Below are 13,458 nucleotides of genomic sequence, written 5' to 3' on the forward strand. Positions count from 1 at the left end.
TACCTCTTGAAGCTTATCAAGAGAATGCCAAGAGTGTGCCAAGCAGTAATCAAAGCAAAAGGTGGCTACTTTGAAGAACCTAGAATATGAAATATATTTTCAATTGTTTCACACTTTTTTATTATGTATAATTCCATATATATATATATAATTAAAATTATTATAAGAAGCCAGACCTTCTGCGGTCCAATGTTACGGCTCACCCTGCCCCAAAGTTCTCATGTGTCTCTTTCCATAAGACCGGGGTTGACAAACTATTGGGACTACTGCCTTTACCTGTACATGAACTTTAATAGCATCCCAGCTTTCGTCCCGTAGGGTTCAATATTGAGTTTGCCCACCCATACTTCTCTGCACCCCTTCTACCCTTTAACCACTTCCGGCCCGGAAGGATTTACCCGCTTCCTGACCAGGTACTGATGTTGGATAAGAAGGTCTGGCCCAGTCTCTGCTCTAATTCACCCCAAAGGTGTTCTATTGAGTTGGGGTCAGGAGTTTGTGCAGGTCAGTCAAGTTCCTCCACCCCAAACTCGCTCATCCATGTCTTTACCTTATTTTGTGTACTGGTCCAAATCATTTGGAGGAGGGTTATGGTGTGGGGTTGTTTTTCAAGGGTTGGGCTTGGCCCCTTGGTTCCAGTGAAGAGAACACTTAAGGCGTCGGCATACCAAGACATTTTGGGGATGACCCCTTCCTGTTCCAACATGACTGCGCACCAATGCACAAAGCAAGGTCCATAAAGACATGGATTAGCGAGTTTGGGGTGGAGGCACTTGACTGACCTCAACCCGATAGAACACCTTTGGGATGAATTTACAGTGGAGACTGTGGGCCAGGCCATCTCGTCCGACATCAGTGCCTGACCTCACAAAAAAAAAATCCAGTGAAAGAGTTAATGGAAGATCTTTCAAAAGACTCTTGTTTTGGCGACAGTCTTAGAATGTATCTCCCAAACTTTGGAGAGATCTCCACACTCTTATCTCCTGTACAGACATGAAGGGGAGATCGCTGCGATGGAGCAGAAAAAAAATTGCCTTCTATCCAAAATTTTTTTTTTTTTGGGGTTCAAATTCAATTTTAAAGTTTTAAGTCCTAGTCGAGCGATTTCCCCAGCAGCCAGCTCCAAGAGAAAAAAGACAGCAGCAACCATGGCTGCATAGCCTTATAGGGGGCATCCTTTGTCCACTGTCCCTCCCCTGACCTGGGGCTGGGAGCCAATCATATGACTGGACCAGAGCGACCTTAGATTGGGTAAGTAGACACATCTTTCCTTTTTACAGTTATAAGGCTTGGAATGGGTGGGGGGGGGCAGGTTTAAGCTTAGACCGTAGTAGCCTGGACTTCGAATTTAATGGTAAATGTAGAATAATCCCTTCTGAGTGTTTCCTTGCTTTACTATGAGGATATTCAGACAACAAACACCAGTCATTGTGCCTCAATAGATTTTATTTAACTTCAGGGATGGGGAGGGAGGTGGAGGCAGAATCGGGAGAGTCGGGTCCAGCTGTTGCAGCTGTCTGGAGGGATTGTCAAGTCTTTCTCATTCTTCAAACTGCCAGGATAGAAAAAAAAAAGTTGTAATTTTACAGTAAATTTTACAGTAATGTGTTATAATTCTGCTACCATAACTGTTTGAAATCTAAAAAATAAATAAAAAAGATTGCACTATGCACAACGCATGTCAGACTTAAAGTGGTTAAAACTTGATTAAAGTGATATGAAAGACAATTTAAAAATAAACCTGTTGTACTTGCCTGCTCTGTGTAATGGTTTTGCACAGAGCAGCCCTGATCCTCCTCTTCTCAGAGCCCCTGGCCCCTCCCTCCTGCCGAGGGCCCCCATAACGAGCAGCTTGCTGTAGGGGCACCCAAGGAGGCTCGCTCCTGTGCCACTGCCCTGCATGTCAATTTACACACAACTATGGTTTGGCCCTGCCCCATCGCTATCCTTATTGGCTCACTCGCTGTGATTGACGGCAGTGGGAGCCAATGGCTCCTGCATCTGCCAGCATGGAGGGAGAGTCCTCTGGGAGAGCCAAATCATGATGGGGCTATAGCAAGTATTTTTGGGGATGGGGGGGGGTGGCTGCTCTACAGAGGTTTTTTTTTTTTTTGTTTTTTACCTTCATGAATGTAAAAAAAAAAAAACGTAAGTGCTGCGCATCTCTCTCCCCCTCACAGGACTTGTAGGCAGCAGCGAGAGCCATTGGTGGTGTTGCTGTCAATCAAATGCTGTGGAGGTGGGCACGCCACGCTGTGTATGTCAATAGATGCACATAGCGTCAAGCCCACAAGTGTGCCCCTATACCAAATAGCTTTCTATGGGGGCACACAAAGGCTAGGAGGACCCCAGAAAAGGGGCTGCTGTGTGCAAAATCATTGCACAAAGCAGGCAAGTAATAACTTGCGTGTAAATGTTCACGTTTTTTTAAAGCACAACTGGTATAAATGGTACAGTTGTCTTTTACATTAAAGGAACCACGGTGTGTGACGGGGTAGATTGTGTGGAGTACATGCAGTGACTGAGGGAGCAACAAAACTGCACCTTCAAGTCATGGGCAGCCAGAAAGTACATTGGCTCTATAATATGTCGACAAGGTTATGTTAAGTTGGCCACACATTCTACAAGCTTGGAGCTACCAAAACTCTAATGTAAACCATCCATTCAATTCCTATCCAATCTCACAAGCCCTCACCTTGCCTAGTAAATTGATAAGACGTTTAAACAACTCGAACAGGGATATGCAATTAGCGGACCTCCAGCTGTTGCAAAACTACAAGTCCCATCATGCCTCTGTCTCTGGGTGTCATGCTTGTGGCTGTCAGAGTCTTGCTATGCCTCATGGGATTTGTAGTTTTGCAACAGCTGGAGGTCCGCAAATTGCCTATCCCTGAACTAGAATGTGTTGGCGGGTTTAGGGCTTGTGATATCCTATTCATCCCTCATCACAAGGCATTGGTAAATGTTAATGTTGGTTACAGCTTACCTGGGCCGAGTCCTGCAGTCTGTGTTTCCCTAACACGGAGTAAACCCCCCCCTGCAAAGAGAAAACAAAATTTCTGTATCAGTTTGGGGCAACCGCACCAAAAATAAAAGCTCAACTTAAAGTATGTGAACCTAAAAATATTCCTTTCTCTTCTGTTCATGGACGGACACAGCATCCTTTGACAGTAGGGTTATATGCGCTTCCTACTGTCAAAGGATGCTGTGTCCGTCCATGAACTCAGAGAAATGGATTTTACGGTGAGTACAAAAATCCTATTTTCTCTTCCGTTCATGGACGGACACAGCATAATTTTGACAGTAGGAAGCGGATATAATCCTACTGTCAAAGGATGCTGTGTCCTTCCAGAGAAATGGATTTTACGGAGAGTATAAAAATCCAATTTTTTCATGGCATGTTGAAGTGTTAAACTTATGTAAGGTTGTTGTTTTGTTTTTTGCTGTTTATCCCTCCTATACCAACTGGTGGCTATTTGCGAATTAAAAATTTGTCACCGGAATGGGGGTGAGGGGGATATTTATCAATGGGGACAATGGTTTTGAGGGCATTGTTCATCACTTTGGATATCGTTGTTCTTCCTCTGTAGGAAAGCAAGTGAAGCTGCTCAAATGGGACATACGGGGGGGGGGGGGGGGGGGGGGGAGTCACTGGTCTTAATCATTTTCTACACTCTCTCCAAAAAATGAAAAAATGCATACATTTTCCACATTTTGTCATGTTACAACGAAAAATGTAAATGTATTTTATGTAATGGACCAACACAAAGTGGCACATAATTGTGAAGTGGAAGGAAAGTGATAAATGGTTTTCCAATTTTTTTTTTTTTTTTTTTTACAAATATGTGAAAAGTGTGGCGTGCATTTATATTTTGTAGAACCTCCTTTCTCTGCAAGTCTTTTTGGGGATGTCTCTACCAGCTTTACACATCTAGAGTGAAATTTTTGCTCATTCTTCCTTGCAAAATATCTCAAGCTCTTTCAGATTGGATGGAGAGCGTCTGTGAGCAGCAATTTTCAAGTCTTGCCACAGATTCTCAATGAGATTTAGGTCTGGACTTTGGGTCATTCTAACACATGAAAATGCTTTGATCTAAACCATTCCATTGTAGCTCTGGCTGTATGTTTAGGGTTGTTGTCCTCTGGAAGGTGAACCTCCGCCCCAAGTCTTTTGCAAACTCTAACAGGTTTTCTTCTAAGATCGCCCTGTATTTGGCTCCATCCATCTTCCCATCAACTCTGACCAGCTTCCCTGTTAAAGAAAAGCTGCCACCACCATGTTTCACGGTGGGGATGGTGTGTTCAGGGTGATGTGCAGTGTTGGTTTTCTGCCACACATAGCGTTTTTGCTTTTTAAGGCAAAAAAATAAATTTTGGTCTCATTTGACCAGAGCACCTTCTTCCACATGTTTGCTGTGTCCCCCACATGGTTTCTTGCAAACGGGCCTTCTTATGGCTTTGTTTCAACAATGGCTTCTTCTTGCCACTGGTCCAAAAAGGGCAGAGTTGTGGAGTACACGACTAATAGTTGTCCTGTGGACAGATTCTCCCACCTGAGCTGTGGATCTTTGCAGCTCCTCCAGAGTTACATGGACTTCTTGGCTGCTTCTTTGATGAATGTTCTCCTTGCCCGGTTAGTTTAGGTGGATGGCCATGTCTTGGTAGGTTTGCAGTGCCATTTTTAGAGCTAAAGCGCCTTAGTGTGAAAGTGGCCTTAGGGGTATCAGAGTAAAGGGGCTGAATACAAATGCACACCACACTTTTCACATATTAATTTGTAAAAAAGTTTGAAAACAATTTATCATTTTCCTTCCACTTCACAATTATGTGCCACTTTGTGTTGGTCCATCACGTAAAATCCCAATAACATACATTTTACGTTTTTGTTGTAACATGACAAAATGTGGAACATTTTAAGGGTTATGAATACTTTTTACAATTTTCATGTGCTCACATATGTCAGGTACAGCTCAACCCTCTGCTACATCCTCTCACCCTTGTGTCTTGTTACAAAGGAAAACTGTACTGGGTCTTAATGATCCCTGGGGGCGAGGAGACTCTGTAAATGCTTCATCCTGCCTGCAGCAAATGGATGACATTGTTCGTTGTTTCCTCTCATTCTATTGACAGTTTTTTTCCTTTTTTGTAAATTATACTATTCCTGTATGTTGGGCATATACTTAAAAACTTACGGCTAGGGGCTTTTAAATGTTTTGATTGACAAGTTACACATCTATTGATGTATTAAAGTGGAGGTTCACCCGGAAATGTTAATTTTTAACATTAGATTGAGGCTCATTTTGTGAAAGAGAATCGGGTGTTTTTTTTTAAATCGAAGCAGTACTTACCGTTTTAGAGATGCATCTTCTCCGCCGCTTCTGGGTATGGGCTGCGGGACTGGGCGTTCCTATTTGATTGACAGTCTTCCGACGGTCGCATACATCGCGTCACGATTTTCCGAAAGTAGCCGAACGTTGGTGCGCAGGCTCTGTATAGAGCCGCACCGACGTTCGGCTTCTTTCGGCTACTCGTGACGCGATGTATGCGACCGTCGGAAGCCTGTCAATCAAATAGGAACGCCCAGTCCCGAAGACCGGGAAATTTTTTTTTTTTTTATTTTTTTTTTTAAGATTAAAGCGACTCCTACATACAGGGTCACCCTTTCATGATCCCAGGTCCTTGAAGCCTTATTGTGCATAACAAATGTGTCTACTTAAATTGCTTTCTCGTTGGTTACGTTTTTTTTTTGGTATGCTTAAAAAAAAATTACCCTGCAGAGGTGTGTAAGCGAATACTATAATTGTATTGTAGCAGATGTGGGGTTAGAATCTACATGGCTTTAACATTAATAAGCAATACACACGTACATCATTACCCAGTTATCACCTTGGTAGAAACAACTTCTCTAGTCCGCGCACGCAATTTATTGACTTGCGCCTCTGCGACATCAGCGCGCTCCTCTGCATCATCAAGTTCATGTTGGACCTTCCTGTACTTTACAAGGCTGGAGTTGGCCTGGGTCTCCTGTTATGAATAGTGGACACAAGTCTGAATTGTCTGTACTAAAAAATGAATGAGCCACCACATCCCATCAATAATAAAATGTAATCAGTACAATATTAAACTGCAGTGGTCAAGGTAAATGTATGACAAAGTACAAATTCTGAGTAGCATTTCCAGGACTAATAGTTACTTTTAGCTCTATTTATCACATATAAACAGAAAGTTGGCACATAGGATTTGATCCAACCTCTTTAGAAGATAAAATCACCAATGTCATATATAGCACATGTTGGTCACAATAGAGGAGTACGCAATCCCTGGACCTTTTTGTACCCCTGCTCTTGTAACTTTGCTCAATAAAGCTTGTAAATCTTCTCCTGTGGGCCTTTGCCTAGGGCGGAAAGGTTATAGAGAGGTGCACTACAAAGCCTAAAAAGGTACAAATTGTGATCAATGTTCTATTTTTGTTCCAACTCTGGCCATCTGTCTCTACATTTAGAAATAAAACTGTAGGAGAAATGGGATGTCAAGAGGAGTCAAAACTTTTATTTTTCATAGATGAGGACACAAGAAGCCATCTCGACTTTCTCTTGCTTGCTGGTCTGTATTGTCAACAAGTAGAGGTGACTATAAAACTGACTGCCCGCTGTCCCCAATAGACCATTCTAGTGGTGTGTTTTTTGTTAACCATACACCTGCTGGGCCGAGGCACCTACCTCGGGCTTCATAGCTGGCGGGGGAGCCTTCTCTACTGTTGCAGGGCGGGTGCAAGGATTTTTGTCACCCTAGGCGAAACCTAATTTTGCCGCTCCACCCCCTTTGTCCTGCCCGAGTATACCCCACCTTTTAAATGAAGCACCCATCAAATGCAGCCTCACCAGTGCCCATCAATGAATGTTTGCCTGCTTCCATTCATTCAGGAGTTGGGACAAAGACACAGTCCTCCGCTGCACCTCAGACACTATATACGAACGGAGCGGTGGCTGCCTGCTGATGCTGAGACTCAGTTGCAGAGAGTAGGAACACCAGTGGCCGTGCGCCCTAGGCAGCTGACTAGTTTTGCCTAGTGGTAGCACCTGCCCTGTACTTTTGCAATGCCCATCCTTCTCCTGCACTGTGCATAACGGATCTGTCAAACTGCAGATTACTATGGGGTTGATTTACTAAAGGGAAATCCACTTTGCACTACAAGTGTACTTGAAAGTGCTGTTGCTTTAGATCTGAGGGGAAGATCTGTAAGTAAAATATTTTTTTTCAGATTTTTTTTTTCTTAGCAAAGTTTTTTGTGTGGGTATTCTGCCTGTGGTGCATGTACAGTACAGTGTACAAGGCTGGTCCATTCCTGGCCTCATACTATTATTATTATTTATAATACAGGTTTTATTTAGCACCAACAATTTTCACTGCAATTTAGGGAATCTGTAAGCTTTTGAGACTGGATCCAGATGCTAGGACAGTAACTCCAGTGCGCATTTGAAAGAGTTAAACAATGGCCACCCAATGGCTGAATGAAGAAGATGCGGCTCTGGAAGATATAAATGGCAATGGGGCAAGGACAGTGAATTCGGATCTGTCAACACTGGAGAAGAGCAAACTAGGAGGCAACTCTTCCATCTTGTACAAGTATGTTGTGTATATTTGCACGTTATGGAGGGCGCCATTCCACCAAACTGGCACATTTTTTGATCTCTTTGAATGTCACTGCCCAAAAAATTGGTGAAATGCAGTAGAAAAGTGGTGAAAACATGCACCAAACCTTCCAGGCTTTAACTTTATACAAAATATCTCTTTTAGCTTTTATGTAGGCATGTTTATACTTACAGCCTCCTCCGACTGGCGCTTGTAGCTCTTGACTTTCATCTGGAGTTTGTCTATCAGGTCCTGCATTCGTGCCAAATTCTTCCGGTCTTCTTCAGTCTGTAATGAGGACAAAAATTATTTCACTGTAAATATGCTTTAGAATGTCTGATCTTCTTTTATGGTCTTTATGGAGTACCTTTTGCCAAAGAAGCTAAACCTCATTTTAGAAGAAGCTTTTCACATTTCCTGTTCTGAAGAAAGCAATGATCTCCTCTGATCTGAGATCAGCTGTAATTAGGACAACCGCTTTGGAACAATCAGTTTTTTTTTCTAGTGTCGGCGTAAAGTCGGGGGTAAGGTTGAGTTTAAAGGGAATTTGGCAAGAAAGATTAATGAAGGCTGACCTTGCTTTTTTGAAAATAATTCCTGGCTGCCATTCTGATGCTTTGTCTGTAATGCTGTTGAATTACTGACCCAGAACAACTATAGGTCATTTTGGGTCAATGATTTGAAGCCAGACAAGCGTTTCCAAGAGTGGGACTGCTATGGCTGTCCTCCTTCATAAGTATCTCACTTTAGGTTTAGGAAGAAGGATCAGGGTGTTTTTATGCTGTCACACTGATTCAATGACATCAACTTCTCAGCGGGGGGATCATTCCCTGATCTGGCAGATGACAGGTCCGTCTCCACTCACCGCGCAAAACTGAGACGGACACAGTCCCGCTCAACTCTATGGGGAAATCAGGAGAAAATGCGCTGCCAGTCCATTTTCATCCAATCCGCCAGACGGATGGAAAATAGGACCACCGTCCATTTGTATTTTGCAGGCAGGATCGGATAGCTGCGGATGTCAGCAGACATGTGTCTGGTGATATCCGACGTTCAATAGGGGAGAGTGCAAGGTCCGAACTGATTGGACAGCCCATGTGAAAGGGGCCTTAGGCAGAACTTTTTATTTTTATAAGTTTCCTATTAAGTTTTTACCTGATAGGTGAGTTCCTTTATCCTCCGTTCGTACTTTCGAATTCCTTTCTGAGTTTCAGCGTTTTTCTTCTGCTCAATCTCCAGCTCCCCTTCCAGCTCTCTAACCTGTAATAATATCAGTAATGATGTGAACACAGATACCAAACACTGAAGAGCATTTAGAACTTACTTCATTAAAGTATAACTAAAAGGCAAACGTTTTCTTTTGTTTTGGATAGAGTGAAGATGGATTAGAACACTTGTCAGCACTGCAAGCACACCGCCCAGGTGTGAAAAGTCACACTTGAATGAATGGGAGGCGGTTTTCAGGCACTTGGCAGAGGCTATTTCTAGCGCTAAAGCACCTGAAAACCGCCCCAGTGTAAAAGGGGTCTAATAAAACGCAGCAAGATGCTGTACAACTGTGCATTTGGAAGTCCAAAGTTGGTGGAATAACAAGGAATAAAAGTTGTTTGGAGAAATAAAAAAATTAAATCTAGGAGAAGATGCCCATGTGACCTGTTAAACTCAGATGATTGTCTCCTCCAATCAGGAGCTCTTTGCTGCATTAACAAGAGAGAACACCATGGGGTACCAGAGGCTGCACGTCTGTTTTATGAATAGGACATTAAATGGGGGCTGCGGTGTGTGAACCTCAGAAAAGCAAAATAGAGAGCAAATAACCATTTTGTACCGACCTGATATTGAACCATATCTTGTAATATGAAAAGTATAGTTAAAGATCATTATTGTAAATAGTCATGGTTACAGACGTGTGAAGTGTGCCATAAATGTTACATTCTACATATTATGAAGTACATAAGTAACAGGAGGAGCTAGAACATGCAAACATTTCAATTGGAAAGGATCAGAGTCAGAAAATATGGTAGAGAGATATCACTGTTGGAGTATCAAAAATATAGTGTATAAGAAACCAGAGGCTGGTTCAGCCCACCAAGCTCCATCAATTATTAAAATATCCCCGTTGAGTGGGTTGACAATTTAGATACTGTAAGTAGTATATACTTATGTCATATGAATAGGAGGATGACATAGATCAGGGGTCTCCAATCTTTCTAAACAAAGGGCCAGTTTACTGCCCTTTAGACCTTGGAAGGGGCCAAACTGTGGCCCATGGGAGTAAAAAAATGAAATATAAATCTATAGAATAATGCCCCATTGATGTCAGTGAGATGAAAATGTACCATCTTTGGTGTCAGTAGAGGAATAACTCCTCATCATTGCTGTCAGTGGGAAGAATAGTGCCTCATATCAGTGGGGGAAATTGTGTCCCAAGGGCCGCATCCGGCCCCTGGGCCGCAGGTTAGAGACCACTGACAAACATTATGGAAATAAAGCAGAGAAAGATCGAGTGACAAACCTTTGCTTCTAGCTTTTGGATCTGTTTCTTCCCTCCTTTCAAAGCAATTTGTTCAGCCTCATCAAGACGCATTTGCAGGTCTTTGATTGTTTGCTCCATGTTCTTCTTCATTCTCTCTAAGTGGGAACTGGTGTCCTGCTCCTTCTTCAGCTCCTCTGCCATCATGGCTGCCTGGAAAGGGTGACATGAACAATCTATTTAAACCAATGCTTGATCCCAGTTTATACTTGAGCCATATTGGTGTGCTTGCAACAGAAACCATTGAGCGCTGTCGGTTGTATTTTTTTTTTTTCTTTGTTTCTTAGAACGAACATCCAGTTTTTCAAGACAAACTTTGCATTCCCTTCTTCAAGGTCCAAGCAGTACTAATACACAAAGTTTTATCAGAATGTTAAGTAAGACCATCTCTAAGGGCTCTTTCACACGGGCGGACCGTATGTCCGCTTTTTCATCCATCTGTGTACGGATGAAAAGGGGACATACATTGGTCCCTATGAGATTGCGGGTGTCAGCGGATGAACATCCGCTGACATCCGATCTCACCCGGTTCCACAATCCTCCGATTCTGCAGACGGAGGAAAACCCTATTTTTCCATCCGTCATCGGATCGGGTGAACACGGACAGACGGTCTGTGTTCATCCGATCCGCCCATAGAGGAGAGCGTAGAAAAGACAGGGCGGTCCCTGCAGTGTGCGGGGACCGCCCTGTCATCTGCCGGCTCAGCGGAGCGATCCCTGCTGAGCAAGCAGAGGTTCACGGGGTGGATCATCACTGATCCGTCCCATGTGAAAGAGGTCTAAGGAAAAGAAAAAAATCTACCGATCGACTTTTTTACAACTTTCTGCTCAATCAGTGATGCTGGCAGCACTGATAAGTAAATTCTGATGGTGGGGAAGTCTTCCCTGCTGTCAGAATACAAAGGCTCAGTGGGGTAGGATTTCCCCGGCCACCTCGAGTGTGTGGATGGTGGAGTGGTCGCTCTTTCTTTTATTTTTTTAATCACCAATGGGTTGAACGAAAGAAAAAAAAAAAAAAAAAAGAATCATCATCGGTGGGCTGCTCTAGTGAGATGAGAAAAGGAGAGCGCTATGGACTGATAGTGGGAAAGAGTCACATAGGTGAGAATGGTAAAACCCCAGTTTATAAAAATGTAAGTAGAACCGTCTTAAGTTTTGTTAATATCACTGAATTGAAAAGCAAGATGCTGCCATGCCCTTTGAGTGACTTTTCAAATGGTTGTCCAAATCAGGTGCAATTTAATATTTCATTACTTGGACTAAACTAGCCATATCAATTTTTCTGTAGATGAAACATGGTTGCAAACAAAAGGTTTTAGTAACCATGTCCACTGTTCCTTCCTTTGTTCCATATGATAAATTTTAGGTTCATTTTCCAGCCTTTCCCACAATGATTCTATGGAAGTAGAGAGTTGAATTGGTTTCTTACATCAGTAATGGCTTTCTTGGCCTTTTCTTCTGCATTCCGACATTCCTGAACTGCTTCCTCCACTTCAGTGCTTAACTGAGAGATGTCCGCGTCCAGTTTCTTCTTCTGGTTAATAAGTCCAGTGTTCTAAAGGAGGAAAAGGTCAACATTTTATATCGGTGAGCTAAATGGTACCACATTGCATATATAAGAACAGCCAGTTGTTTCCTCTACATCTAAGTTACACCTTTTACCCTACACACAATACTATAAAAAACACACCCAGCCACCCCTACTGGTCAAGTGCTTTGGAAGATTCCCATTTTTCCATTGTTTAAATCATGGAATTGTTTAATGTAATCTCTATATTTGACCCAAAGTAGCAACCTTTTGCCGGTTTAATATCTGACACAACGTGGCATTCTTTCCACAATGGAAATTTGTTTGCTCAGGGTATGAAAGGTATCTTTAGGCAATACTTGAGTGTGAAAGGTTTAGACCTTCTGTCTAGTTTATGTCTGTGTCCCCATTGGGGAGATTCACCCCTCTATTTGTAGATCGAATAAAAGTGTGGGGAAAAAAAAAAAAGTTGTTGCCAGAACAAGAGGCGAGGGGAAATCTACCAATGGAAAAACCCATCCCAGGGACAACTGTATAGGAGGATCATTTCCTTTTTATTTTCTTGTTGTGTTTCTGGAAAAAGATGAAAAAGTTTAATTTTCACCAATATTATACTAATTCCCTATGAATGCTTTGGTTCAGGCTTTAGAGGTTTTTTCTAACCTGGACTAAGTATGGAAGCATGGTGTTCTCTTGTTTGGTACTGGGAACTTTGTTCAGTTTTATAGAACCTGATTTCATAGCCTTTTAAGAACAATACATGCATAGTAGATCTGCAATACACTTTGCGAGACTATAATCCCCAAATTACCCAAAGCATATGGATGACCCCCAACCATCGCTCCCTGTGCTTTCTGTACACCATCATCCTACCCCTCAGGGCGCAGTTGGTTGAGGACTACCACTTTAATATCACATAGATATTGTATGATGTGGTTTTGTTCTCTTCTGATGTGACACCATTGCTTGATATTTACCTGTACGCATTTGTACTTTGTTTTGTCTAAACCTCTTCAATAAAAAATAATTGGAAAATAAAAATGTCCCCAATGGTAACCAGACAGCAAATATTAGCTTGGCAGGGGGGGGGGGTCCCTATTCTACCCAAATAAAACAAAATATTGGCTATAGATTCACTTTAAGTGATTTCTGGCACTTCTAACTTATTTAACTCTTTTCAGGTAGTTCTTGTTGAAACAACAACACGGTTTCTAATAAAATTGAAATACTGTATGCATTATACCTATCTATGCACCAGGTTGCAGTATTATAGTGTGTAATGTAATCACAGGATGTTCTGTCTATGTTCAGTGTGCACTTTGTTTGTTGTTCAGTTCCTGTTTCCATTAAAGACATGTGCTGCAATCCTCCATAAAAGTAAAGCGTATTTCTATATACAAGAAGCTTCCAGCGCATTATTTCAATACTCTGCACAACAGTTTTGACATCACAAGCCTAACTAACAGCCACAATCTTAAGATACAGTTATTGGGTGTAATACACAGGGAGGCTGATGCACAGTTGCACTACAGTATGTCAGCCTATGCCACGTTTAGCCAGGATACAAAGGATGACTGCTTTAGGATAGCATATCTTTTTCTACAATATCACTCATATAACTAATGAATTCCCACCACGCTGCTGTCATGAAAAATTGAGACCATCTTAAACAAATATTTCTAAACTTGATGACCCTATTAGTCCAGTATATTGCTCAGTAATCATTGTTCAGCTTAATGACCAAGACTTTACATACAGTAAGTTC

General features: G+C 42.2%; 1 protein-coding gene across 3 annotated transcripts in view; it reads right to left on the minus strand.

The window, feature by feature from the left end:
• Positions 1-1,425: 1,425 nt before the first annotated feature.
• The window catches only part of MYH7B (myosin heavy chain 7B), a 72,193-nt gene continuing 60,160 nt past the window's right edge, over positions 1,426-13,458 (minus strand). Inside the window, exons 38-44 of one of the 3 annotated variants that reach the window (XR_005744476.1) lie at positions 11,595-11,720; positions 10,148-10,318; positions 8,788-8,892; positions 7,825-7,920; positions 5,868-6,024; positions 2,987-3,037; positions 1,426-1,552 (exon numbers count right to left, since the gene is read on the minus strand). Coding sequence is in view for 2 of the 3 variants with exons in the window: in XM_040330644.1 (XP_040186578.1) it covers positions 1,541-1,552; positions 2,987-3,038; positions 5,876-6,024; positions 7,825-7,920; positions 8,788-8,892; positions 10,148-10,318; positions 11,595-11,720 (711 nt within the window). In the remaining variant the exon portion in view is untranslated. Of the gene's footprint in view, positions 1,553-2,986; positions 3,039-5,867; positions 6,025-7,824; positions 7,921-8,787; positions 8,893-10,147; positions 10,319-11,594; positions 11,721-13,458 lie in introns of all 3 variants that reach the window. The other 2 variants (XM_040330644.1, XM_040330645.1) reach the window with 2 other exon arrangements.

This window comes from Rana temporaria, chromosome 12 (assembly GCF_905171775.1).
Source record: "Rana temporaria chromosome 12, aRanTem1.1, whole genome shotgun sequence".
NCBI lineage: Eukaryota > Metazoa > Chordata > Amphibia > Anura > Ranidae > Rana > Rana temporaria.